Below are 26,976 nucleotides of genomic sequence, written 5' to 3' on the forward strand. Positions count from 1 at the left end.
ATCCATAAAATAAATATCACATATATTTAAGTAATCACAATTATGCATAAAATATAATTCATTAAGATTATTTTTGTAATCGGTCATTATAACAAATATGAAACTAATTTGTCAAATAATATTTAGTTATGTATGAATATCTTTATATTTATAATCTTATAGATATTTTTTGTTATTTATATATTTTACAAAAAAATAAAATAGTTGTATATATAAACTATATATTTTATATATATATTCTTTCATTATTTATGTAGTTTAAAAAAATAAAATTATAATTAATTAACTAAAATTATAATTAAACTGAAAGGAAAAAAATCATATTAACAATAAAAATTATGTATAAATTACATTTCGTGATGATTATTTTTGTAATTGATCTATATAAGGTATTTTCCTTTTTTACTATTTCGCATGTAATCTTTTTCTAATTAAATCTAAGTAAACTAAAAGGAAGGAAAGTTGAATTAAATCATTAAAAAAAATATGTTTTTGTTTGTACTTTTCCGTTTTTGATTGGTCAAAACTTTCTAATAAGCTGCAGAAAAATCAAACTTTTGGAAAAGTCAATTGGTTCACGATTAAACCGGGAAAAGAAAACCGGTTAGCATGTATACAACCATTAAGCAAACCGGTCAACGTGTCAGGCATCCACTCGCGGGTGAAAGCAAAAAAGCGTGGTCCACGCATAAGCGCGTGGTAGTAGATATAATGGTGATTCCAATTCCCAATCAAATCGGGAAGACGAAAGAAGAAGTTCCCTCTATATTGGTAAAGCACACGAATCTCCCAATCGTGATTCTCGCTCTCCATTCATCTCCCTCCCTCTCTCTCTCTCCGACGCACCTCGTCGGGAAACTAGGGATTCAGTTTTATATTCTCCAGATCGGAACAGACTTGTTGATTTTCGATTTTGGCGATAATGAAGCACAAGAGCCAGCAGCAGCAGAAGAGGAAGAAGAAGAGGTCTTCCTCCGCCGCAGCGGCGTCGGACGGGAACAAAAAAGACGTGGAGGAAGAGAGGAGGAGGAAGGAGGTTGAATCATCTGAAAAGCAAAAAATAGATTCGTTGATGGAAGCCTTCTGCTCCGTCTCGGCGGAGGAAGCGACGGCTGCTTACAAGGAAGCAGGCGGAGATCTGAACAGAGCAGCGGAGGTTTTGTCGAATCTGGTGGACGACGATCCTTCCGCTGTTTCGGTCGCGAGCGGGTCCTCGGGTCAGGAGACCGGGTCTACGTCTGAGTACGGGGCTGGGGAGAGCTCGAGCTGCGGGGAGGACTTGACGAGGGAGAGGTGGTTTAATAAGGGAAGCAAGCAGAGTAGAGTTATTGCTGCTACGGGGATGGTGTCTTCTGTGATTGCCAAGGATTACTTGAAGCCTAACCCTGTGAATAAGAAGAAGGAGTTTCCTTTGGCTGAGAGGTCTAGTGAGCTCTGTGGGAAGGGGAAGAAAGCTGGGGATAGAGAGAAAGCTGAACAGTTTCTGAGTTCAATGCTTGGTGATGATTGTGAGCTTAGCATGGCTGTTGTTAGAGATGTCCTCTGTGAGTATTGCTCTTCAGTTGCTTCATACTTCTATCTGTGTCCAAGGGTTGTGATGCTATGATCATCACTGCTTTGATATGGAAATAGTTGTGAAATTGTTATGAAGAGAGAAGACATTGATATGAAAGTCTCTCTCTTTTTTTTTTTTGCAGGTCAATGTGGCTACGATGTCGACATGGTAAGTATAATATCTTCAAACTTACAAGGGGAAGTATTGGTGTCTTGATAGGGAAAGATGCTGATATTGGCCCGGCCGTTTAGTTTAAAAGCTTGATATTGTTTTCTTCTTAGGCCTTGAATGTCTTGCTTGACATGTCTTCTTCATCAACTGATGATTCTCTAAGTGGTAGATGTTCCGGCATAGGACTCAGCGATAGTGTAAGTGATTGTGATTCATTTTAGATCTGTTTATTATATATCTCTACACGATAGAATAAAGTGCAATCTTCTGATATATTTTAGCAGCCGACCGAGACATCATTTGATATTGATACTTCCGAAAGTGAACCAAGTTTTTGGGGAGGCTATAGTCAAAGGTTATTGCTTCTTAGGCCTTCTTCTGTTTCACTAGTTTTGTAACTATTCACACATTGTTACAGCATAACTAGCTCTTTGCAACTTTACGGTGGAGGGTTCAGTTCATGAAACATACCATATTTAAAATTTCTTCTAAGACAGCTAAAATATTCAATATAATTGCTTTTGTTCAACATTTTTGGAAGAAGTCGTAACTAAGAATATGGCTTGTTTTTTTCTCATGGTAGGGATTACTCAAAAGCTCTAATGAGTTCTGCAGATCCTTTCGCCACTAGACAAGAAAGTTCTGCAGATCCTTTTGCAACTAGCCAAGGAAGTTCTGAGCCTTGTGATCCACAAAAGGTGTTGGAGTCTCTGTTCAACGTTCCCCGGAGTCTTAAACACGAACCAAAGGCGATGAATTGGAGAAATGTCGCAAAGAAAATGCAGTCGCTTGGCATTGATGGTTCTTCATCTAGTGGAGAAGGGTCCCAGCCTGATACTTTAGGTATCTTACTATGGTTTCTTGATTTTAGTGTATGCGTATCTGGCTGCAAATCGCAGGCTGATTTTGCCATCAGTTTGCAGGCTCCGAGCTTCTGATGTATGCTGTTTTACCCAATGAAACACTTGGCAATTTTTTGTCATGGTGTCATTGGCAAAAACATCTGAGGTCTCGACAGCTTGTTTGCGTCGCAAATCCTGAATTAATCTTACTCACAAATTGCATTACCAATTAATCCACACATGTATTGCAGCGAAGGATGATGGATATCATGAACTTAGAAAAGGTGCAACTGACCAATGGAATGTGACGAAATCATACTATCAAAAAGTTAGTTTTACTTGTTTCCATATCTCTAGTACTTGTGGACTCCATAACAAAATACCAACTAATGCATTTCTAACTTGGTCGAAGGCTGCAGAAGCATATTCGAAAGGAGGGAGGGCTCATGCGGCTTACCTTTCTGAGAAGGTGCACCTCATGGTTTTATTATGTTTCATGCTATCAGGGAAATTTTTTTTGGAAGTGAGATATAAACTTGTGTCCTTATGCTTCTAGGGGAGAGCAGCATCTAAACTAGCTCAACGGGCAGATGAGAGGGCAAGCAAAGATATATTCGTTGCTAGGTTAGCTGTTTTAAGGCATTATAGGAATAATGCTGACACGCTCTCACCTTTAATTTTGTTGTGGACTAAGACTGTTGCATCTACATCAATGCAGAAACAAGGGTATAGAGAATGTGATAACCATTGATCTGCATGGTCAGCACGTTAAGCAAGCAATGAAGCTATTGAAAATGCATCTCCTACTCGGATCATATGTCCCTTGTAAGTGTACTCGGCAAAATAGACTACAAGTTATAAAACCTGAGATGTTCCTTTCCCTTCTAACAATTGTGAAATGAACCAGCCGTCCAGACACTACGAGTGATCACAGGATGTGGGTCTCATGGGTTTGGGAAGTCGAAAGTGAAACAATCGGTAAGTTTCTTCAACATCTTTTCACATCTGAACTGATTGATTGTGTGCACAAAACCAAGAATGTATTGTAGTTACAGTATAGTGATTATTGATGATCAGGTGACAAACCTGCTAGAAAGGGAAAGAGTTAGGTATTATGAAGAGAACAAAGGGACATTGCTGATCAAGCTTGAGGGATGTAGTAGAGAGTTCAGTTTCTTAGACACAGAGAGTGACTCTGAGTAAGTTAAAACTAAAATTAAACTCAATGTTTTAGCTTTAGATCTTTAAACTATGTCTGTCTCTCTGTCTATATCTCATGCTAGCTTTGTATGTTAGTAAATGTTGAGCAAAACTTCGCTTTCTTAATTCATCTCTTTTTCTATTCTGAGAGTCATGAAACACTTTGGCTGACACACTCAGTATGTATATTTTTCTTTGAACTTCAATTTGAGAGAAGACTTTGACAAACATATTTGCTAGGGATTTGATGAAGACTTTGTAACACGGACGATGTAGGTACGGACTGTACGTACTGATAATAGGTTAAATGATAACTCATGCATTCTGACATAAAGGTCTAAGATAGTCGTTAAACACACAAGTCTAAGATAGTCGTTTAAACACAAAAGACATTTCAGTTCATGTAGTCTTTTAAAATAAAACACTAGTAGGTGCATCAACTCATGAATCACAAGAGTTAAACTAAGGAACAAGGTCATACCGCTTCATATCGAAGTAAACCTTGTGTGTGATCTCCTTGGATTCTTTTTGGCCTGAAACATGGCACCAAAGATCCATAAATCGATACAAAAACTATCAGCTGTTTCATAGTATTGACATCTTTTCAGTTCGGTGATACATAGATCGTGCAACCTCTACGAACTCAATAGAAACATATTTAGTGCAATCGATTGAAGAGCATGAGAAGAAAAAGGCTCAGATAGAAAGACAGGCATAAAATGTACCTGAATAGGGTTCCCAGAAGAAGAAGACTCCTGATAGAAGCAGTGATCTCGCCATCTTGCACCATGCAAACGGTTAAGTGTTTCACTCCAGGGTACCGTCTCTAATTCCACCTGCACATAACAGAACACCTCAGTATCCGATCATATTCCGCCACCTGACTCGTATACAAGTGTACAGTTGATCCTTGATAGCATAGTTTGGGCCTCAGGACTATCTACAAATATAATGGGCTTTTGACTATCTACAAAAGTAATGGGCTTTTGACTATCTTCAAAAGTAATGGGCTTTTGACTATCTACAAAAGTAATGGGCTTTTTGATTATTGTACGGCCTATTAATCTATTACTCACCTGGCTTGTCAGTTGTCGACTTGTCAGTTGTCGCTATAAATTTACGTGGTACTTTTTTTTTTTTTTGGCTCAACAACGACTTTTCATTAACCAATTGTGAATACAAGATTACAACCTTAAGAGATTTTAACCCAACATACAACCGACAAGATCTAGTACACCCTAGGAACACTGAGTCGAAATTGGAAAGGATCCTAGACTACCAAATCTAATTCATCGGTGTATTTTTCACCACAATGACACAAGTTCCTCTCACGACTCGAAAGAAACCGTATCTTAAACCACTAAATTCTACCACTAATTACGGAACATATCATTCGCAAACAGACACCAATAGTAAGAAATCTAAGGAAACCACAAGCAAATGGATCTATTATTTGACTATGAAGCTCGGCCATTGCTTCATCACCAGAAGGCGCTTCTTCCCACTATTGAGAGAGGATTCCATTTGAAGAACATTGTAACTGGATTAGACATTGAAAGAATTAGACCGGACAGTCACTTCATCGCCAAACACGCATACTCCTCTCCGTATATCTGAGTGTTACATGACATGTTCCACCCTAAAAACCACAAACCGCAACCAGAACCAAGTAGAGCTCAAACTAATAGGAGCTCGATTCAAGAACAACTGTTAGTACCAAATGATAGGATTTCAGCCTGTGAACTAACAGTACCCACACCCAAAGCGCATAGCAGACTTAGCTTAAGACCACCGACGGTTGATATCACGGTTCGTAGCCAAAACCGATCACAAGAACCGGACTGAAAAACGGACCTTGGCACCAGTTCACGCGTCCAGTATACCGAATTACGGCTAGAAGAAATGTGAGCTCGACTACCGGAACGAGTCGCGACCCGCGCCGATGTTGGAAAGCCGAGCTTCACCACGCGTTTCCAACCAACCCCACAACTCCAGATGACAGCTCCGTCGTCATGAAGCTTGGCGCGTGATGTCCCCGAGAGCCAGGGAGCAAAATCTTGTTCACCATCTGTCATATCTCTCCTCCAACCACCACACCACCACACAAATGAGCAGATCTAAGGTGGAGAAGGCGACTCACCGGAACCACGCGCTGTTGCTGTGAAGATACACCGGAGAGCTGAAGGAAAAGAAAATCAAATCCAGATGAATCTTCAGCCCTAAAACGCCGACTCCCTTTTTCACCACCTCACCTTCGGTCTCGCCGTCTCTCCGCAAGGACTCGGGAACCGCCTCCGTCAAGCCCGCAACTATTCCGGAGTTTCTCGGCCTTTACAGAGCAGATTGCATATCAACTAAGGGGAGATGGGAAGAAAGGGAGCAAAGAAGAAAAAAGAAAAAAAAAAAAAGGGGGAGGAGGTCGCCTCCGACGAACCGACGGAGCGGCGGCCGGAGCTCAAGCTATCAGATCTAGGGTTTCTCTCTCTTTCGCCTCGTTTTGGGAGAGAACGGATGATTTTGTTTTTTCGATCTGTGAGAGAAAATTTACGTGGTACTTTGATATCATAATGTCTGTTTTTATTTCTGCTCTGCCCTTTATTTTTTTTGTTCGCGCGCTGCTAAATATTTTAAATTAACTATGATTCTTCTTCTTCTTTGTGTATATATTATCATTGAAGAATAATTATACTGACATTCTAAAACCTAAATTGTCACGAAAATTTTTGAGTTGGCATCAGAAGGCCCGGTCGAATAATAATGCTTGTTTTTAGACACACAGTCTTTTCTTTATCTTTAGTCAAACCTCATAACAAACACATAAGCAGGTCACATTCATTACTCCTGTCCAGCTAAGATTATTCTGGTTTTCAAGTGGTATTAATAAACGTAAAATGTCAATCTCATTTACCTAAGCACGTTTCTATTCACATTAGGTTTTTGATATATAGTATATTTTAATATTGTCAACTTTATCTGGCACAATCTTCGCGTATATTTTCTGTAGCTAGATCATAATACAAGATCTTTTTCTCTTTTTTAATAATACAAGATCTTTTATAAAAATTCCAACTGATAAAAGTCTGATAAGCATATGTTTTTACATGCCTACTACTAACAAAGCGAGATAATACCTTCTACTTTTTCTATGGTGCCTAAAAGTAGTGGATATGAAAGAAAACAAAACAAACACACTTTAGATCCGTCTCTCCCCCACTACCTTATTTTTTGTTGCGTTGTTCTTTTCAACATATCTGAAATCTGTTTTAGTGGAAAACAAACAAAGTAATCTACTTTTTTTCTTCGTTTTTGATTATGGGGGAATTAACACCTGGCGGTATCTCTCAGATTTACACTTTTACTCCTTCAATTTACTCCTTTTTTACTTTGGTATAGAAGAATAATAAAACAAGGATTATAAAATTATTACAGACGAAACGAGATTCATTACATTGTTTTTGTTTTCTTGTGTTCAGATGCGAGCGTGTTGAGGTCGGTCTGGACGAGGAAATATTCCGAAATAATTTTCGAAATAAATCAATTAAAAAGAAAAAAAAAATGCAGGAATGATCTGCCTATTTAAGTAGAAGGCAGTAAAGGTAACACCTTTCCACATTCTCCGATCTAAAAAGAACGATCTTTCATTACATACAGAATCCAAGAGAGAATGGGTAGTTACAGAATGTGTCTCGTCTTCACGAGGAAGTTCAGGGTCACGGAGCCAGATCCTGTCGATGACGTCAGACACGTCTTCCAGAAATACGCGGAAGGCGAGGCTCACATGACGCCGGAGCAGCTCCAGAAACTCATGGCGGATGAAACAGAGGGAGGAGGAGGATCGAGTCTAGAGGAAGCGGAGAGGATCGTTGACGAGGTGCTTCGCCGTAAGCACCACATTGCAAAGTTCACCAGACGTAACCTCACTATTGAGGATTTCAACTATCTTCTCTTCTCCACTGAACTCAATCCTCCCATTGGCGACAAGGTTAGAGCTCTGTTTCTCAAGTCACTTCTGTTTTTTTTTTTTCCCGAGAAAATGGGCAGAAAGTCTTGATTTTTTTCGATTGAAATTTGCGTTTTGTTTATTGACCTGATTGACAAAGGAAAGCTTATACAAGATCCAGAAAACATCTGTTTGTTTTTGATTCACATTTCTAAATATAGAAACTTTCTATTCTAGGAGCTTTTTACTTCTGAAGATATGTTATTTATCAATGCTCAAGAAATAGCTAGGCGCTCATTTTATATATTGATTAGGCCCCGCCTTGACCAATTTTTAGGTGTGATTTACCTATTAGAAGGACGCCTAGATCGATTTTTAGAACACTGGTTATTCTTCTTTAGTGATACTTGATATTGTGGTTTAAGTATAATCAACTATTAGGTGTTTTTTTTTACTTGATTTCAGGTCCATCAGAACATGGATGCTCCTCTGTCTCATTACTTTATATTCACAGGCCACAACTCCTACTTAACCGGAAACCAGCTCAGTAGCAACTGCAGTGACCTTCCCATTGCAGATGCATTGAGACGAGGCGTCAGGGTGGTTGAGTTGGATCTATGGCCACGTGGTAACGATGATGTCTGTGTTAATCATGGAAGGTATAATTAATTTCACTTTATGTCAATATGGATGTGTTTTCCTTTGACCCTTATTGATCATGGTTGGGATCAAAAATGCAGGACTTTGACCAAACCAGTAAAACTTGGGAAATGTTTGGAATCTATTAAAGCTAATGCCTTTGTTACTTCAAAGTATCCTGTCATTATTACTCTTGAAGACCATCTCACTCCTAAGCTTCAATGTAAAGTTGCCAAGGTACTGTTTTGTTTTCCTTCTTCTATTTATATATTTGTTCTTCCTGATTGTGTATATGAATATACTGAAACTGTTTGCTGCTGTGCAGATGATAACTCAAACGTTTGGAGATATGTTGTATTACCATGACTCTGAAAGCTGCAAAGAGTTTCCTTCACCAGAAGATCTGAAGGGAAAGATTCTAATATCAACAAAACCTCCAAAGGAGTACTTAGAAGCTAACGATGCCAAGGAGAAAGACAATGGAGAGAAAGGTAAAGATTCAGATGAGGATGTATGGGGAAAAGAGCCAGAAGAACTTATTTCTACGCGGTCTGAACTAGAGAAGGTTTGTAACTTTCTCGCTACCACCAAACACCATACTCTTTACCATTCAAATTTGCTTAGGTTCATTTTTAATTGGTTGCAGGTCGCAACTAATATAAATTATATCAGTCAAGATGATGAGGATAGAGGTTCTTCCCGTGATTTTGATGCGTCATGCCCGTTACAAGCACCAGAATACAAACGCCTTATTGCCATCCATGCTGGGAAGCCAAAGGGAGGTTTAAGGATGGCTTTGAAGGTTGATCCAAACAAAATCAGGAGACTTAGCCTGAGTGAGCAGTTACTTGAGAAAGCTGTTGCATCATATGGTGCTGATGTTATAAGGTATCATAAATATAAAATGTATTAGCTAGTGTTTGCTTGTGTCATTTCAAGTTAAAATGTATTAGAAACCACACAATATGTGCAGATTCACTCAGAAGAACTTTCTGAGGATATACCCAAAAGGCACAAGGTTCAACTCTTCAAACTATAAACCACAGATTGGTTGGATGAGTGGAGCTCAAATGATTGCTTTCAACATGCAGGTTTGTCTCAAAATCTTCACTCTCTTTTATTAACCATTGTGAAGCTAAATTATACTGGTGAAAACAGGGGTATGGAAGAGCACTGTGGCTGATGCAAGGAATGTTTCGAGCCAATGGAGGTTGTGGTTATGTCAAGAAACCAGATTTTCTAATGAATGTAGGTCCAAATGGACAAGTCTTTGATCCCAACGAGAACTCCTCTCCAAAGAAAACATTAAAGGTTGGGTTACTTGCACCGTTTGTTCCTTCTCCTATATCTTCCATACTATCATATGCTTAACATCTAACAATGGCAGGTGAAAGTCCTTATGGGGGATGGTTGGCACCTTGACTTCAAAAAAACTCACTTTGATCTCTACTCTCCTCCAGACTTCTACGTTAGAGTATGGTCTTCCTCAGTTCACTCCTTTTTATCTTTGATCTTGAATTGGAATTTGAAGTTTTTGAGCAATATACAGGTGGGTATTGCTGGAGCGCCTGCTGATGAGACGATGGAGAAAACAGAAGTGAAGTATGATACGTGGACACCCGTTTGGAACCAGGAGTTCACATTCAAGCTAACTGTTCCTGAACTTGCTCTGCTCCGTCTTGAAGTGCATGAGTACGACTCTAATGAAAAAGACGATTTTGGAGGCCAGACTTGTTTACCTGTGTCTGAGTTAAGACAAGGCATACGAGCTGTTCCACTCTTCAACCGAAAGGGAGTGAAGTACAGCTGCACACGGCTTCTTATGCGCTTCGACTTTGTCTGAAGACAAACCATTTTTGGTTCGTTATGCTGTCTTGTACTATGTACCATGCTGAGGAATATATAGATTTTTTTTTTGCTTTCTTTTTCTTTGTGGTTTCGTTTATGTAATGTTATAAAGAAGTTTTAACCAATAAGAACCAAAGACTAAGAACTTCTTGTGAAGTTATAACCACGTTAATAAGCATCTCTCATCTTATCATTAGCACAAAAACATATAATATGTATAAGCAAGCGTGAGGGTATATATCAAGAAGCTTCATTATCTTTAGCTACATTATTAGTTATTTTAAGCAATTGTCTCTCTGTTTGCTGCACTAAACACGTGAGGTAGAGTATTCAGGAATCTTTTGTTGTTATAATAAGAATCTCTTTATGCTTATTAATCACATTTCTTTTTTAGCATAGCTTTTCATTTTAACAATCTCAAGGGTATTTATTCTTTATCCGCAGTCAGAGACCACCACCCATATAAGCTTATTAGTGAGAAAGATAGATTCTTGATTCTGTTTTTATCTTTGGATAATTTTGAGATTTTTGAAAGACTTTAGGAGCATATCAACAGTGACTTGAGAGAATAAAAAGTATGAGAAACCATAGTATTTTATTTAAGGACTGGGGGAATAGATGGAAGAGGAAGAGGAAAGCAAAGAAGCATACCAATACCACTATAGTTATAATAAAGTATGGAAGCAAAGAAAGAAAGAATAGGAGGTACAAAATGGGGTTTTCAGTGACAAAGGTGAGGATGAACAGAGGAGCTCCACCTCTGGACGTGGTGGCAGAGCAGATGTGTCGGTTTCTTGGTTGAGGTGCAGAAGGAGACTGAGGTGTTGGTTTCAAATGCAGAGAAGATCACAGAAAGAATCACATGTGCAAGACATCATATCACTAAGTTCTTGAGGCATACGTTGAACCTGGTTGATTTCTTCAGTTTCTTGTTATCAGATGATCTGAATCATCCAATTGTTAGTAAGGTATTATCTCTCTGCTAATGTCTTAATTTTTCTTGCTATATCATACATGGAATGTTTCAATCTTTGAGGTTTTGTTGTTTCAGGTGTATCAAGACATGACCTCTCAAGTACAAAGTTGTAGTATCCACTAAGCTTCCCAAAGGGAACCTGAAAAAAAGGAAAAAGGATTCTGAGTCAGATGTATCAGGAAAGGCGTCATCAGATGTTTCAACCGACCAAGTAGACAATGAGAAGGTACTTGCAATCCATACTTAAAAGAGTTTTATTTTCTATTGTTAATTTTATCTCTTTGCTTCCAGTGACTTGTGTAGACTCTGAGGAAGAACCAAGCGATGCCAAAAAAATAAAGAGAATGGATTTGATCAAGAATCCCAGCAGTTACAGTCGCCTGATATTTGTTTCGGACTGGAAAACCTAAAAATGGATTGAAGAAATCACTTAGGGTTGGTGGTGGTGGAGTTTCAGCTTACAGTAATGGAGCTAGCATTGCTCATATTTGAAGTTCACGACTATAACATGCCAGAGAATGGCGGTTTCTCGGGGCAGATATGTTTGCCTGTGGCAGAGCTGAGACAGGGTATAGTTCTGTTCCTTTGTATGATCGCAAAGGCGATAGATAGACATAGACTATTTGCAGTTCCACTGCTTATGCGGTTTCAGTTTATTTAAATACAGAGTTTCTTTCTTCTTGTTATAATCATTCTTGGAAAGATTGGAGCAGAGAAGCTCTTGCCACATAAAAATCTGTTATTAGTAAATAACTTGTGGATGAAGCAACCACTACATCCGTACATATAAGAAGATAAAACAAATCAAATAGCTATAGACTATAGTTGGATATATTTTGCTTAAATAGCAGTTGATATATGAGCTTTTAGCTATGTTGAATTTTGCATATTTTGACTGCTTAATAAAGACTTCTGCGATGTTTCCATGTTAACAGATAGAAATGAAAATGCAAATGTCAACACAAACAAACATTCAGAGGTTTGATGTGGGCAAGTTGACTAATTTATAATATAAAAGATTTTACTAAAACTCCATGCATGCGCATGCATTGATGGTAGTGAAATGTTGTCCTGATAATGAAGTTGAAAAGAAAACATGTGATATGCAAGAGATGAAAACCTAGAGTAGTTATGCTAATGAAACTAATCTTTATAGACTCAATACAGTAACCAAGAAGAGCTTTAATATAAAGAAGCTGATGAAACCTTGACCTTCTCTAGAATTGTGAAACGGTCAAACTTGGTTTAATAATAAAAGAATGTTAGTTCGACTTAGTCTTCTTTTGACAACCGAGTTATAACTTTATAATTGAAATTAAGTTAAACTTTATACTCAATACGATGATCTTATTGGTGGGATTTTGTTTAATTAACTGAACTAAATATCTCTTAAACTCTTCAAAACAAATATTTCCAATATTCCCACACTGTAAACACACAACCACGTTTGATGATCCTGTGAGAATCAAACACTTGAAGCCCAAATCAAAATTCGATCACACGGCGATGGAGAATCGTACCGGTTTAACCTCCATGAACCGGAAATTAAGCGGTTTAAGCGTAACCGACGATTCCTCTTCCGCCTTCAGCGACTGTAACAGCGACAGATCCGGAGAGTTTCCACCTTCTTCCTCCGAGAACCGCCGTCTCTTCCTCTCCTGCGCAGCCGAGAATCCCGACGAATTGATCCGTCACCTCGTATCTCATCTCGACTCTTCCTCTTTCTCCGTCGACGAGCAGAAGCAAGCCGCCATGGAGATCAGGCTCCTAACCAAAGACAAACCGGAGAACCGGATCAAACTCGCTAGAGCCGGGGCCATCAAACCGCTGATCTCTCTCGTCTCCTCCTCCGATCCCGAGCTCCAGGAGCACGGCGTAACCGCCGTGCTGAACCTCTCGCTCCGCGACGAGAACAAGGAGCTGATCGCTTCCTCCGGCGCGATCAAACCGCTCGTCAGGGCGTTGAAATCGGGAACGGCGACGGCGAAGGAGAACGCCGCGTGCGCTCTCCTCCGCCTCTCGCAGATCGAGGACAGCAAGATCGCGATCGGGAGATCCGGAGCGATCCCTCTCTTGGTGAGGCTTCTGGAGACCGGAGGGTTCAGGGGGAAGAAGGACGCGGCGACGGCGCTTTACTCGCTCTGCTCGGCGAAGGAGAACAAGATTAGGGCCGTGGAAGCGGGGGTTATGAAGCCTCTGGTGGAGCTGATGGCGGATTTGGAGTCAGAGATGGTGGATAAATCGGCGTACGTGATGAATCTGCTGATGTCGGCGGCGGAGGCGAAGCCGGCGGTGGTGGAGGAAGGAGGAGTTCCGGTGCTTGTGGAGATGGTGGAGGTGGGGACGCAGAGGCAGAAGGAGGTGGGTGTTTCGATACTGCTGCAGCTCTGTGAGGAGAGTGTGGTGTATCGAACCATGGTGGCTCGTGAAGGAGCGATCGCTCCCGTGGTGGCGATGTCGCAGAGTGGTAAGAGTCGAGCTAAGCAAAAGGCGGAGGCGTTGATTGAACTTCTAAGGCAGCCAAGACAGCAACACACTTAGATTCTAGCAAAGACGAGAGAGAGAGAGAGAGAGTATGTGACTGATAATGAATCTCATCTTCGGTATTGTAAACATCTTTTGAATCTCATTCTAAATTTTGTGAATAGTGTTGGCGAGACTGATGACCGGTGTGTATATACAGATGCTTGATTTGGGCTTTTTATTAATGGGTCTTTATAAACCCATCTAACGTGCCTTATTAATTAATGGACGGGCTCAGTTTGTCTTTTGATCTATACTATTATTTGCGAAGTAATTTTTTGCAACGGAGCTCTCACGTTAAAAGTTAGTGCGGTTAATATCGTTTATACCCTTAATGAATAAAATCTATAAATTACATAAAAATAAAAACGAATTTAAATGATTTTATTAGATAAATGATCAAAATTAATAATTAATAATAATAAGAATAAGAATTATCCAAAATCTAAAAATATATATTTTAAAATAAAAAGATGATGATCATATATATATTGTGATTATCCGAAATATATCTTTTAATAAAAACTTAAAAATTAAAAACAGAAATACATAACAAAATAATAATCAATTAATATTATTACTTTTATATAATTGAAAAGATGATATTGAGAGATTTTTTATTATTAATAATGAGTATAGTATACATAAGAATTTTCAAGAAAAAAGTAAAATTATTACTTTTATATAATTGAAAAAATAATATTGAGTGATTTCTAAAATTTATTTATTAATAATAAATATAATATACATATGAATTTCCAAGAAAAAAAAATCATAATACATAAGAATATTCAAATGAAAAAAAATTCGGAATTACCATTAAAATCTTTTAATTAGTAATTGATGTATTAATAAATAACTTTAAAATTTATATGCCCTATTATTTGTGAAGTGATTTTTCGCAACGGAGGTCTCACGTTAAAAGTTAGTGCGGTTAGTATCGTTTATACCCTTAATGAATAAAATCTATAAATTACATAAAAATAAAAACGAATTTAAATTTAAAAACAGAAATACATAACTAAATAATAATCAATTAATATTATTACTTTTATATAATTGAAAAGATGATATTGGGAGATTTTTTATTATTAATAATGAGTATAGTATACATAAGAATTTTCAAGAAAAAAAGTAAAATTATTTCTTTTATACAATTGAAAAAAATAATATTGAGTGATTTCTAAAATTTATTTATTAATAATGAATATAATATACATATGAATTTCCAAGAAAAAAATCATAATACATAAGAATATTCAAATGAAAAAAATACGGAACTACCATTATAATCTTTTAATTAGTAATTCATGTATTAATAAATAACTATAAAAATTATATGCCCGCATATGCGGGCTAAACAACTAGTTATGATCAATTGATCATGTCCATGTTCTAACCTGATTAATGTAACTAAACTTTGGAGATCAACCATGTTCAGCTTTGTTAACTCAACTTTAGTACATATAAATCTACGTGAATATAATAAAATACTGATTTACTAAGTTGAAGCTGTTGAACATGTAATAACTTTGGACATGTCCATTATAAGTTTTTTTTTCTTTTTGTAACTAATGTCCATTATAAGTTGCAAGACTTTTAAGAATTAGTACTAGGAGATTAGGATATTCAATACTTTAACTGGCGACATACATAATTACGTTACAAGTTTTAGCAGTGGGACTCTTACTTGTGTGAGTTAGATAATCCCCTCCACTCAGAATCATCTTTTAAATTTCTTATTTTTTCCCTTTTAAGTTTTAACAACTTTAATTTTAAAGCTTTATAATTTAGGTATGATAGCAATAACTTTAATAAAGCCTTATAGTTTAGGTATAGTGAGCAAAGATGTATGGATCCATATCCAACTATTCTGATTACAATAGACCTAAACGAAAAAGAATTGCTGAGAAGATTAAAATAAAGACATAAACGTAATATGTAGCTTCGGTATACACGTGTCACGTGATTGATAACATTGAAGGATGAAATGATGCCACCGTCGCACCGCTTCATGCGCCGCTAGAGATAACCAATCCATGAAATCCGGGAACAACCGCCGCAAAATGTCTTATTATATCATGTAAATCATTGGTGACGACTGACGAGCATGCCACCAGTTCCTCAGCCATTGGCTCAACACTGTTACCGTAATTTTCAAAAAACTTTTAGTCAACTGTCTGTTTTTTTTTGTAAACGGCTCTGTTTTGCTTTAAATACTAACTTCATTTCAGACAGCCGACACCACACCACATAATCATCTCGCATTAAGATTTGTAATTTATTTTTATAGTATTACTATGACTAGCTCTTTTCTCAGACCAGTCGTAATTATTTGAGGAACGCATGTGTTTCACAGACACATAAAGTCTCTCTCTTACTTTTCCTTCTTGAAACAACATCATCTCTCTCTATCTCTCTCTGTTTCTTTTCTATCTGGTTAAACCTCCACAAGAAAACAAAAAAGAATGAAGGAAACATTCAAAGTGTGTTTCTGTTGTGTAAGAAGCTTCAAAGTGAAAACAAGTGAGCCACCACAAGAAATCAAAACACTTTTCGACAACTACTCCGGAGACGGCAGGATGTCTGTGGATGAGATGCTCAGGTTCGTGATCCAAGTCCAAGGAGAAAAACACGCTGATTCAAACTACGTGAAGGATATTTTCCACAGGCTCAAACACCACGGCGTTTTCCACCCTCGTGGGATTCATCTTGAAGGGTTCTACCGTTATCTCCTCAGCGATTTCAACTCTCCGTTGCCTCCTTCCGGCGAGGTAAAGTTTAGGAGAAGATCTCTTTATTTTTTTGGTTTACTTGAATATGTTGGTATGGGATGATTATGGCTTTCAGGTTTGGCAAGATATGAATCAGCCTTTATCTCATTACTTCTTGTACACGGGACATAACTCTTACTTGACTGGGAATCAACTCAACAGTAGAAGCAGCACCGAGCCTATTGTGAAAGCTCTTAAAAGTGGAGTTCGTGTCATCGAGCTTGATTTATGGCCAAGCTCTTCAGGAAAGGAAGCTGAAGTTCGTCATGGCGGGTCTGAATCTTACCATTAATTAATTAATCAAAACAGTTCTTGATTTGTTTTGTTCTTGATCTCAGGACGTTAACAAGTACCGAAGATCTGCAGAAATGTCTTAACGCGGTAAAGGAGAACGCGTTTGAGGTGTCTGAGTATCCTGTTGTACTTACTTTAGAAGACCATTTACCTCCAGATCTTCAGAAGAAAGTTGCTAAGGTAAAGATTCTGATAAATCATGGACTCTTTTGGTTAGAACGTTGAGCTTGTTTGATGGTAGAAGTGTTTGTAGATGGTGAGTAAGACTTTTGGAGGAACATTGTTTCGATGTACAGAAGAATATAAAGAGCGTTTTCCTTCACCAGAAGCACTCAAGAATAAGATCTTGATCTCAACAAAGCCACCAAAAGAGTACCTTCAGACCCAAGTCTCTGAAAGTGCAACAACAGATGAATCCGTAAAAGCTAAAGTAAGAACATGGCCAATTTATACATAGGTTGCATGGTCCCCAAATTGTCGAAAAAAGTATCTAATCTATTAAGTTAGGATCCTAATTTTTATCTACCATTAACAAGCATAGTAAGACTATTTAAAAAATTAGTTAATATGACATATTTGACTATTTAAAAAATTAGTTAATAAACTAACTATAAATTTGAATTTTATAATTATAACATCCATAGTTCTAGTTATTTATTAAAATTAACCTAAAATGTTATGGTTCCTCAAATCTCTAATCCGGTCCATCACAAAATAGAGATAAAGTAACCATTAGTATTTTATTAAATGATAGGGGCTTTTTGTGTTGTGACAGAAAGTTGCAGATGCGGAAGAACTGATTCAAGATGAAGACGAGGAGTCCGTAGCGGTCGAATACAAAGACTTGATATCAATTCACGCTGGTAACCGCAAAGGAGGATTGAAGAACTGCTTGAATGGGGATCCTAACCGAGTCATACGGTTAAGCATGAGCGAGCAGTGGCTAGAAACTCTGGCTAAAAACCGTGGACCCGATTTAGTGAAGTTCACGCAGAGGAATATTCTGAGGATATTTCCCAAGACTACACGTTTTGACTCATCAAACTATGATCCTCTCGTTGGATGGATTCATGGTGCTCAAATGGTGGCCTTCAATATGCAAGTAAGATGTCTAGATACTCAATATAAAAGGAAAGATTAGTATATGTTGATTATAATCGGTTTTTGTGTAAATGCAGAGTCATGGGAGGTTCTTGTGGATGATGCACGGAATGTTTAAAGCCAATGGTGGATGTGGTTATGTGAAAAAGCCTGATGTTTTGCTCTCTAATGGTCATGGAAGTGTAAATTTTGATCCTTCTTGTAAAAGTCTCCAGATCAAGACCATTCTTAAGGTTTTGCCTTTGTCTTCTTTTCATCTGTTCCTTGGACTACAAGAAATCATCTTAGCTTTGTATATGTGAATGTGATGTATGATTAGGTAACGATCTACAATGGAGAAGGATGGAATCTGGATTTTCCTCAAGATTATTTTGATCGATACTCTCCTCCTGATTTCTACGCAAAGGCAAGTGTTCACTCAGAAGAAGCAGCTAATAAAATAACTAAAGAAGTTCAGTTTTCAAGAGCCCTAATAGGTTTTCTTGTTCGTCAAGTCACCTGAATTACCTGTTGTTGGTTTAATTTCAGGTCGGAATCGCAGGGATACCTTTAGACACAACAAGTCACAGAACAGAAACAGATACAGACGAATGGTTTCCTGTTTGGGATAAACAGTTTGAGTTCTCATTGCGTGTTCCCGAGTTAGCGCTTCTTTGTATCACAGTAAAAGACTACGACAGTAACACTCAGAACGATTTTGCCGGACAGACATGTCTTCCATTGTCGGAGATCAGACCAGGAATCCGTGCGGTCCGGCTCCACGATCGCGCCGGAGAGGTCTTGAAGCATGCCAGACTGCTCGTGCGGTTTGTCTTGGAGCCTACCTTCATTGATGTTATGTCAATAAATTAAGTGTCCTACTAAGCCAAAGGCTAACTAGAAATGAAAAAATAATTGAATAAGATCAGTAAATTTGTAAAATGTGTGATTATTGTTTTAACAATTTGTTGAAATCGAAATTGATAATAATATTTGTTTAAGCAGTTGATGTGGTCCACGAAGCACTAATACCAATTGATTTCATTGTGGCAACTCACTAAAGCAAAGTTGCATTATGACAGTATGGAAGATTCATAGTAAAGCTGATTGCTTAATTATGGCAACTATCGCTAAAGTCCTAAAGCAAATAAGCAATTGCTTTTGTTATCTCATAAACAATTTTAAAGCTTTTTTAAAAAGTTACATGTATACAATAGAAAACAGTACAAGTTACATAGTTGAATGGTTGTAAAGTGAAAGAATTATACTAAATTCTCTAAAATCATCATCCTAGCTCCAAATTATTCGAAACTATAAAAAAGAATATTCGGCCTTCTGATATAAAAATGTATGTTAGCTTTTCTTTTGTTTGAGTCTTTTATTTTCTTTTTTTGTCAGCAGTCTTTTATTTCCTTTCTATGTTTTATTGACGACGATATATTCATGAAAATTTTGGATTTTCTCTGCAGAGCCGGCTCAGATGTATAAACAGAATAAATCCCAAAAATGCATAATGGTATATCAGTTTTTACAAAATCAATGTTTTTAGATTCGAGTTAGATGTTGAACTAGACGCTGACCAGCTGACCGGATTACTTTATGAGCCACCAGATCGACCATGATTGAATTTCTTGATCACTATATGTTATAATTTATTGATCATTAAAAATCTAAAATAATATTAAAATTTCATGCTTTATTTACAAAATAAATATTTCTTTAAAATTATTTTAATTTTAATTTTGACTCACCATGAAAAAATAAATTATTTGATCATATATTTTTAATTCCAAAATAGAATTTTAGCTAAAAAATAAGATAATAAATAATTGAATAATTATTATTTAAAATTAAATTTTATATCTAAATTAAAATATAAATTTTATAGTAGATTATCCATATAGCTTTTTAAATAATTTTTAGATTTTTCTAAGACTGTTCTTTCATTTTATTCGGTTAACATAATAAAAGATTTATCAAAATCTAAAGAATCACAAATTAAATAGTTTATTTAGTTTTAGATACTATAAAAAATATATGAACATTTCAAACAAAATATTTTAAGAAATTGCGTTACATTTTTAGGTTTTTATCAAATCAACTGGTACCGGATCACGAATTAATAACATTTAATTTAGGTATAAGAACATTGTTTCGATGTACAGAAGAATATAAAGAGCTATTTCCTTCACCAGAAGCACTGAAGAATAAGATCTTGATCTCAACAAAGCCACCAAAAGAGTATCTTCAGACCCAAGTCTCTGAAAGTACAAAAACAAGGTGGATGTGGTTATGTGAAAAAGCCTGATGTTTTGATCTCTAATGTTCATGGAGGTGAAAATTTTGACCCTTCCAGTAAAAGTCTCCGGATCAAGACCATTCTTAAGTTTTTACCTTTATTCTTCTTTTCATATGTTCCTTGGACTACAAGAAATCATACTAGCTATGTGAATGTGATGCATGATAAGGTAACGATCTACAATGGAGAAGGATGGAATATGGATTTTCCTCAAGATTATTTTGATCGATACTCTCCTCCTGATTTCTACGCAAAGTCAATTGTTCACTCATAAGAAGCAGCTAATAAAATAACTAAAGTTCAGTTTTCAAGAACCTAATAGGTTTCTTGTCCGTCAAGTCACAATACTTATTAGTTGTTTGTTTTTATTTCAGAACGGAATCGCAGGGATACCTTTTGGAAACAAGAAGTCACAGAACAGAAGCAGACTGACGAATGGTTTCCTGTTTGGGATAAAGAGTTCGAGTTCCCATTGCGTGTTCCCGAGTTAGCGCTTCTTTGTATCACACAGTAAAAGACTACGACAGTAACACTCAGAACGATTTTGCCGGACAGACATGTCTTCCGTTGTCGGAGATCAGACCCGGAATCCATGCGGTCCGGCTCCTCGGTCGTGCCGGAGAGGTCTTGAAGCATGCCAGACTGCTCGTGCGGTTTGTATTGGTGCCTACGCTTCATTGATGTTATGTCAATAAATTAAGTGTCCTACTAAGCCAAAGGCTAACTAGAAATGAAAAAAATAACTGTATAAGATCAGTAAATTTTGTAAAATGTGTGATTATTGTTTTAACAATTTGTTGAAATTAAAAATAATAATAATATTTTTTTAAGGGCAACTCACTAAAGCAAAGTTGCAATATGACAGTATGGAAGATTCATGTTAAAGCTGATTGCTTAAATAGAGCAACTATAGCTAAAGTCCTAAAGCAATTGCTTGTCTTTTTTTTTCGAACAAGCGTTTTCATCATTGATTTGTAGTACCCAGATCATGTAGAGAGTACAAGGACCATAGAAACTTAACTGAAAATTGTCGATTAGAATTTGAAATAAAAAAAATAGCAAAATAAAGTCAAGACACATGCATTCATCATTAAAGCGTTACAGAAAGAACCTTAACTAAATTAGTTCCCACAAAGACTGAAAGCACACCATCATACCACTCAAGTTTCCGCCAACAATCTCCATTGCGTCTTTCAAGCACTATCTCGGCACAATATATGGTCTCCATGGGAGAAAAGGGAATACTAAAATCTCTACTCCAGAAAACCATCATCTTTCCACCACCATAACCCGTTAATTTAACATGAGAACCATATCCAGTAAAAGGACAAAGCAACTTAGGTAGTCCTACCAAACCCTTCAAATCTCTCCAACTTGTCTTGTCGGTGTCATACCATCTCAGAGCTCCGTCTATAGAAACAGAGTAGAGAACATTATCAATCTTGGAAAACATAATTGCACCCACGCTTGGATATATATCAACCAGGTCTCATCTACCGTGCTTTGAATTGAAAGCAAACACCGAACCAAATATATTTACCACGTGGAGGTTTCCGTCAATATTAAAAGTGTGACTGGCTAGGTCCAATACACACAAAGGGATATCCCAAGTTTGCGTATTTGTGTTGAACACCTGGAGCGAGCTCTTCCAGGAACGATCTTGATGGTAGCGTCGTCCTAGTACACATATATATCGATCAAGGACAATGGCAGAAAGTGACTCTAGCTCCATTGGCATGCTGGGAGCCTTACGCCACATGTGAGACTTGCAATCAAGAATCGAGACACTAGTGGTGGTTTTATCTGCTTGGCCAATGTTGTAGATATCAGAACCAACAGCCACAAGATCTGAATAACCCAAACGCACCACACGAGGAGAATGATCATCATCGGGCATTGGGACTCTAGCCAAAACATAGCCGCCGCTACTCTTGGAGGAGAGGGTGCACCACGTATAAGAACCCGACCCGAACCTCAAGCACACATAGAGACAACTCTCCGTGAGGCCCAAGAGTGACCTAACCTTGTAAAGCTCAGGTGAAGCCACCATAGATCGAAAGCTCTTGGATACTAGTGACAGAGTCCTATAGTACAATATTGGAACGCGTGCCACGATCATCACTAGCAAATCGTCGGGAAGTGACGACCAAGATGATGCCAATATCACTGGTTTCTTCTTCTTCTTCGCCCTAGTACTCGTAGTCTTCCTCTTCCTCCTCGATACGAAATCGCCCTTGTTCAACCTCTCCATCTCTTCTCCAATTTAGGTTGGCGCCTTCCAAGGTGAAAGTAGGGTTACTCGTAACGAAAGCAATTGCTTTTGTTATCTCGTCAACAATTTTAAAAGCTTTTTTTTAAAAAAAAAATTACGTGTATCAATAGAAAGCAATACAAGTTCCATCGTTGAATGGTAGTAAAGTGAAAGAATTATACTAAATTCTCTAAAATCATCGTGCCAGCTCAAAATTATTTGAAACTATCAAAAAGACTATTGGGCCTTTTGATATAAAAATGTATTTTAGCATTTTTTTTTTGTTCGAGTCTTTTCTTTCCTTTCTATGTTTTATTGACGATAATTTCATGAAAATTGTGGATAGTCCCTGCAGGTCTGGCTCAGATGTCTAAACAGAACCAATCCCAAAAATGCATAATGATATATCAGTTTCTACAAAATCAATGTTTTTAGATACGACCTACCTGCTGAACTAGACACTGACCAGCTGACCGGATTACTCTATGAGCCACTCAAATTTACCTAGATTCGACCTAGATTTTTTTTTTTTTAGTTATTATCTGAAAAAAAGTTATAACAAAATGATCATAATTTATAAATCACACACCCAAATTGAGTCTAAACGCTGGCCATGCTCTTAGATGCTAAAATTTTCCAACAAGATTAGAGAAAGAGTGGAGACTCAGGGGAGAATCTTGGAAGGCCGATCTTGGTCCCAAGAGACTGAACATCGGCCTGAACTTGTGCTTCAAACTCTGAGTACGTGAATGGCTTATAGTTTGATGACTTTATCAAACAATCTCTCTGTGGGAACACAAAATAACACACCGAGTGCCTCTTTGTCGTCCTATCCTTTTTCTTTACTCTATGCTCGACACTCTTGTACTCGTTGTCGCTTATCGCCTGAATAAATACAATAATCAAAAATCGTAATAGATATACATTAATCTAATCATTTTATAACTGATCAAACTCGTTTAGTTTACCTGCATCATATCTCCTAGATTAACGATGAGAGTATCAGCAACAGGTTTTACACGGAACCATTCGTCACCTTTCATGATCTCAAGCCCTCCAGTTTCATCTTCTTTTAGTATTGAGATCACCGAACTATCCGTGTGGACTTCCATTCCAAGAGCTTCTCCAGCTGTCTTGTCGCTAGGAGGATAGCGGTAAACTCGTATGAGCCCTGTTAACTCCGATAAGTATTCTGACCTCTGGTCACTGGATAATTCTAGGTTCAGTGTTTGTGCTATAGCTTCAAACAAGGATACAGCAGTTCTACTTATGTGCCTTCCATATTCCTTTATCAACACTCTGCACACTCACAATTGAAATAAAATAGATATGACACAAAACAAGGATATAAAAATTAGTTTGGTTTCTAATTTGAGAAGATATACATACTGATCAAATAACCCAAAACTATATAGTACAAAATAAAAGTTGTTTAGCTGTTTAGGGCATCTCTAATTCCACTCTATTTTTCTTCTGTAAAATGGAGTAAAAATGATTATGAAGTAAATAATGCTCCAATCCCACTCTATTTTTTACTCCATAAATAGAGTAATTTATTTTTATTTTGTTCATTTCTCCATTATGGAGTAAGAAATGAAATAAGATTAGAGCAATTTTACTCCATAATCACTTTTACTCCATTTTAAAAGAAAAATAGAGTTTTATATTGGAGATGCTCTCTTAGTAAAGTGACAATTTGCAGTAACTACGTTAAATTGTTACATTGGTCTTACAATAACACAATAAGATTAAAATGCTGAAATCAACACAACAGTCGCCAGAGATTACGTGTATGTGTGAACACGCTGGGATAGACATGTACAGCGTGGCATTTTTTTAATAAACTTTGATATTTATTTACATTCAAACCAATGTTATTGGATATGATCATATATATTATTGTTTTAAAATGCCCCAGCTACTAACATTTTGAAATGTCTCCAAATTCTGGAAACTACTATTCAAAATTTAGTGGAAAGCAAAATAGTGGCCATAAACTTTAATCAAGTTGTTAAATTTCAGAGAACATCTCACAAAAATCAGTATCAGCACTAACGGATTTTTAATATAATAAATTGTTAAAAACGAAAAAGTAAACATCTCGTCAATCAATCCCCATGCACGTCTTGCTATGGCACTATATGTCTCACTATTCATCATTACTAGAAATCCACTCAATACTACAACTCTGATATTTACAATATCAAATTCTATAACATTTTTTAAATTAACACATTTGAAATTTAATATACATAGCTAAATAACTAGGTTCATAGAAGTATTATATAGTTTTTTTTTTTTGAAGATAAGTAAAATATTAGATAATCATATTATAATTATATAGTTTTTTATAGACTAATAATCCATATGTTTATTAAGCACTAATAAGTGTTTGATTAAATTAATAAAAAGCATTAATAATTTAATCAGCACCTAGGAAAGAACAAAACGAGGTCCGTACGTTACCTGAAAGATTCTAGTTCTGAATGTCGAGCATCATCGTCACAGGAAGTAGAAACTGTAAGCTTCGAGAGAGGAACGTTGAAACCTTCGACCATACTTACGTTCGAAGCTTGAGCTCCTCTCTTCAGTGCATCTCCTAATCGATTCAAAGCAGGCGTTCCCCAAAAATACGACAACGGAGAGTTAACGGCGGCGAACAACTTCTGTTTGTTCTCAAACGGTAGACTCAACAACGATTCCGAGATCTCCTGAAGCTTTGACGTCAACGCCAACGGTACTCCGTGATTCTTTAGACGGAATATTCCCCAGTCTCTGCATGCTTCTGTTAGTATCTCCTTGTCCAAACACTCGAAATCGATAACCGGGATATCAATATCCTTGTCCTGGACAAGAACTGGTTCAATCTCCGCCGTAGCTGATAGGGCTCCGTCGTTGATTACACGGCGGAAAGCCGGTGGATATGACTCAATAATACTCATCTCTCCTCTCTCTCTAGATCTCTATCTCTCTTCTTTATTTATCTAAAACAATTAATGTGTTTTGTGTATATAGAGGGTGCATTTACTTTGTTAAGTAATAAGTTATTTTGTAATATAATATGAAGTATCCTTATAGTATAATATTTTGCTGAAATGTGGACATTGTGTCACGGATTGATATTTGCAGCACAAATAAGGCATAGATTCTGTCTAAACAAAGAGACCAAGTTGCATGCTAGATGGATACGTGTACCATATATTCATAGCTGTCGGTCCATCTTTCATAAACTTCCTATTCTTTCTAAATTTGTCAAAACTCTGTTTTGGTTTTTATAGTGAAATCTAGAAGAAGTTATTAACATACAACAGTTTTTGGTTGGTAAAATCGACCAATACAACAGTTGTTTTGGGTTCTCATTTCCTATTGGTTTAGCAAGGAACTTGGTTAAGGAGCTGATCAATGAACCATATAATTAAAAGCTGGTACTTTAGCTTATCTTCAAAGAATCTCCGGTCGAGTTGCAGAATAATACCGTTGAAAAGTCGTTGTAATATGAGATATGATTCTATTGTTGATGTTACAACTTACAAATAAACCATCTTAAACGAAATAACGAATATGTTATATATATATACTAGGTAGTCGATTGTGGTGTACGAAAATATGTGACCTAATCAATTGGTTTTGGTTTAGTGGTAAAGATCTCACCGCTTTGAATACTGGTTTGGGTTTGATTTTCTTTGGTCACATGAAACATTTTAAAAGGTAAGGAAACGTGGATCCTATAAATGTCATGATGATTAGTCGTTAAACCAACAAAGCTTTTGGAATTACACCATGATTATAAATAAAAAAAAAAGAAAAATATGTGACCTTTTTGGGGTACTATAATAGTATGTGGTAACTTCTCTCTATATATAAGATCTTGAGTGTGACTATATGAGTTGGAGTTTTCTGTCAAAACTTTAATTGGCCTTGGTGGATTCCTATATTCGGTCTCGTCCAAATGTAATCAGTCACTTTCTTGATGATTCCTGAACTCGTAAACTGTTTCTTTTCTTTTTGTTATCTTTTATATGTATAAACAAACACTCGCAAGCTTAGGTAATGTGTGTGCGTGATTACAAATTCCAATTTAATGGCAAATCAAGTGAAAAGACAGAGCAATTATATTAAATTAAATTAAGTATTTTTCTGCGCACCATGCAGTAATAAAATTTTAAATTTAAATTATATTTTTAAAAAATTATAATTATTTTAAATTTTATTATTTTCTTATCAGTATTTTAATATAAAATTGATTTAATTGAACAAAAAATTAAGATAAAATAAATAATTTTGTTTATTTTAAATTATATTTTAATATATATATATATATATATATATTTTTATTATTATATTATCTAATATCGTATTTGAATATATTTATTTTAATAATAATGTATAATTTATTAACATATTCAAAAAAGTTAATCAAAAATATAAATAACAATAAATGTGATTGTCTACTTATATTTAACCATAAACCATGTCATGATTTTTAATATGTCATGTCAATTTATTTAGTGAAAATGATTATAGAGAAAATCTGTGTCAAAATCAATTTGTAAATAATGTCTTGGAGATTTTTTTATTTAATTG

General features: G+C 36.5%; 5 protein-coding genes, 2 long non-coding RNA genes and 1 pseudogene across 9 annotated transcripts; 5 read left to right on the forward strand and 3 right to left on the reverse strand.

Moving 5' to 3' along the window:
• Positions 1-723: 723 nt before the first annotated feature.
• On the forward strand, positions 724-3,910 carry LOC108840613 (SMR domain-containing protein At5g58720). Of its 2 annotated transcripts, none has more exons than XM_018613446.2 (11): positions 724-1,544; positions 1,698-1,723; positions 1,837-1,923; positions 2,008-2,081; positions 2,310-2,569; positions 2,820-2,896; positions 2,981-3,037; positions 3,125-3,192; positions 3,287-3,393; positions 3,476-3,546; positions 3,646-3,910. In XM_018613446.2, the coding sequence occupies exons 1-11, from the start codon at positions 923-925 to the stop codon at positions 3,769-3,771; spliced, it is 1,575 nt and encodes a 524-aa protein (XP_018468948.1). In that variant the 5' UTR covers positions 724-922; the 3' UTR covers positions 3,772-3,910. The 2 variants fall into 2 exon arrangements, with proteins under 2 accessions (XP_018468948.1, XP_018468949.1); XM_018613447.2 differs by having other exon boundaries at positions 2,011-2,081.
• LOC130507881 (uncharacterized) lies at positions 3,871-4,633 on the reverse strand. The gene is made up of 2 exons (XR_008942502.1): positions 4,494-4,633; positions 3,871-4,301 (listed from the first exon to the last, which is right to left on the reverse strand). It is a non-coding gene; the product is annotated as an uncharacterized LOC130507881 (long non-coding RNA).
• A 2,330-nt stretch (positions 4,634-6,963) lies between these two features.
• On the forward strand, positions 6,964-10,391 carry LOC108840609 (phosphoinositide phospholipase C 4). 2 transcript variants are annotated; one of them, XM_057002583.1, is made up of 10 exons: positions 6,964-7,102; positions 7,242-7,750; positions 8,174-8,367; positions 8,449-8,584; positions 8,673-8,912; positions 8,994-9,235; positions 9,321-9,438; positions 9,506-9,658; positions 9,735-9,821; positions 9,897-10,391. In XM_057002583.1, the coding sequence occupies exons 2-10, from the start codon at positions 7,433-7,435 to the stop codon at positions 10,188-10,190; spliced, it is 1,782 nt and encodes a 593-aa protein (XP_056858563.1). In that variant the 5' UTR covers positions 6,964-7,102; positions 7,242-7,432; the 3' UTR covers positions 10,191-10,391. The 2 variants fall into 2 exon arrangements, with proteins under 2 accessions (XP_056858563.1, XP_018468943.2); XM_018613441.2 differs by lacking the exon at positions 6,964-7,102 and having other exon boundaries at positions 7,193-7,750.
• A 416-nt stretch (positions 10,392-10,807) lies between these two features.
• On the forward strand, positions 10,808-11,851 carry LOC108840628 (uncharacterized). The gene is made up of 3 exons (XR_001947937.2): positions 10,808-11,163; positions 11,247-11,397; positions 11,463-11,851. It is a non-coding gene; the product is annotated as an uncharacterized LOC108840628 (long non-coding RNA).
• Positions 11,852-12,513: 662 nt separating this feature from the next.
• LOC108843419 (U-box domain-containing protein 4) lies at positions 12,514-13,944 on the forward strand. Its single transcript, XM_018616611.2, has one exon. The coding sequence runs from the start codon at positions 12,678-12,680 to the stop codon at positions 13,710-13,712; it is 1,035 nt and encodes a 344-aa protein (XP_018472113.2). The 5' UTR covers positions 12,514-12,677; the 3' UTR covers positions 13,713-13,944.
• Positions 13,945-15,673: 1,729 nt separating this feature from the next.
• On the forward strand, positions 15,674-18,846 carry LOC108834759 (phosphoinositide phospholipase C 1-like). Its single transcript, XM_018608085.2, has 8 exons — positions 15,674-16,468; positions 16,545-16,741; positions 16,807-16,942; positions 17,016-17,192; positions 17,538-17,864; positions 17,941-18,096; positions 18,183-18,269; positions 18,392-18,846. Exons 1-8 carry the CDS (start codon positions 16,163-16,165, stop codon positions 18,713-18,715), a joined length of 1,710 nt encoding a protein of 569 aa, XP_018463587.2. The 5' UTR covers positions 15,674-16,162; the 3' UTR covers positions 18,716-18,846.
• Positions 18,847-21,214: 2,368 nt separating this feature from the next.
• On the reverse strand, positions 21,215-22,764 carry LOC108836730 (F-box/kelch-repeat protein At5g51250-like; annotated as a pseudogene).
• Positions 22,765-22,883: 119 nt separating this feature from the next.
• Positions 22,884-25,473, reverse strand: LOC108836729 (gibberellin 2-beta-dioxygenase 6). The gene is made up of 3 exons (XM_057002584.1): positions 24,859-25,473; positions 23,361-23,691; positions 22,884-23,277 (listed from the first exon to the last, which is right to left on the reverse strand). The coding sequence occupies exons 1-3, from the start codon at positions 25,332-25,334 to the stop codon at positions 23,038-23,040; spliced, it is 1,047 nt and encodes a 348-aa protein (XP_056858564.1). The 5' UTR covers positions 25,335-25,473; the 3' UTR covers positions 22,884-23,037.
• Between the last annotated feature and the right edge of the window lie 1,503 nt (positions 25,474-26,976).

The sequence above is a fragment of the Raphanus sativus genome, chromosome 2, assembly GCF_000801105.2.
Source record: "Raphanus sativus cultivar WK10039 chromosome 2, ASM80110v3, whole genome shotgun sequence".
Lineage (NCBI taxonomy): Eukaryota > Viridiplantae > Streptophyta > Magnoliopsida > Brassicales > Brassicaceae > Raphanus > Raphanus sativus.

Coding starts and splice junctions, on each gene's coding strand:
- LOC108840613 (XM_018613446.2), top strand. CDS start 923: ATGAAGCACAAGAGCCAGCAGCAGCAGAAGAGGAAGAAGAAGAGGTCT. Junction 1,545..1,697: donor TGTTGTTAGAGATGTCCTCT/GTGAGTATTGCT, acceptor TTTTTTTTGCAG/GTCAATGTGGCTACGATGTC. Junction 3,038..3,124: donor CGGCTTACCTTTCTGAGAAG/GTGCACCTCATG, acceptor TTATGCTTCTAG/GGGAGAGCAGCATCTAAACT.
- LOC108840609 (XM_057002583.1), top strand. CDS start 7,433: ATGGGTAGTTACAGAATGTGTCTCGTCTTCACGAGGAAGTTCAGGGTC. Junction 8,368..8,448: donor GTCTGTGTTAATCATGGAAG/GTATAATTAATT, acceptor TCAAAAATGCAG/GACTTTGACCAAACCAGTAA. Junction 9,822..9,896: donor CTCCAGACTTCTACGTTAGA/GTATGGTCTTCC, acceptor AGCAATATACAG/GTGGGTATTGCTGGAGCGCC.
- LOC108843419 (XM_018616611.2), top strand. CDS start 12,678: ATGGAGAATCGTACCGGTTTAACCTCCATGAACCGGAAATTAAGCGGT.
- LOC108834759 (XM_018608085.2), top strand. CDS start 16,163: ATGAAGGAAACATTCAAAGTGTGTTTCTGTTGTGTAAGAAGCTTCAAA. Junction 16,469..16,544: donor CGTTGCCTCCTTCCGGCGAG/GTAAAGTTTAGG, acceptor TATGGCTTTCAG/GTTTGGCAAGATATGAATCA. Junction 18,270..18,391: donor CTCCTGATTTCTACGCAAAG/GCAAGTGTTCAC, acceptor GTTTAATTTCAG/GTCGGAATCGCAGGGATACC.
- LOC108836729 (XM_057002584.1), bottom strand. CDS start 25,334: ATGAGTATTATTGAGTCATATCCACCGGCTTTCCGCCGTGTAATCAAC. Junction 23,692..24,858: donor TCAGAACTAGAATCTTTCAG/GTAACGTACGGA, acceptor GTGAGTGTGCAG/AGTGTTGATAAAGGAATATG. Junction 23,278..23,360: donor ATCTAGGAGATATGATGCAG/GTAAACTAAACG, acceptor GTATTTATTCAG/GCGATAAGCGACAACGAGTA.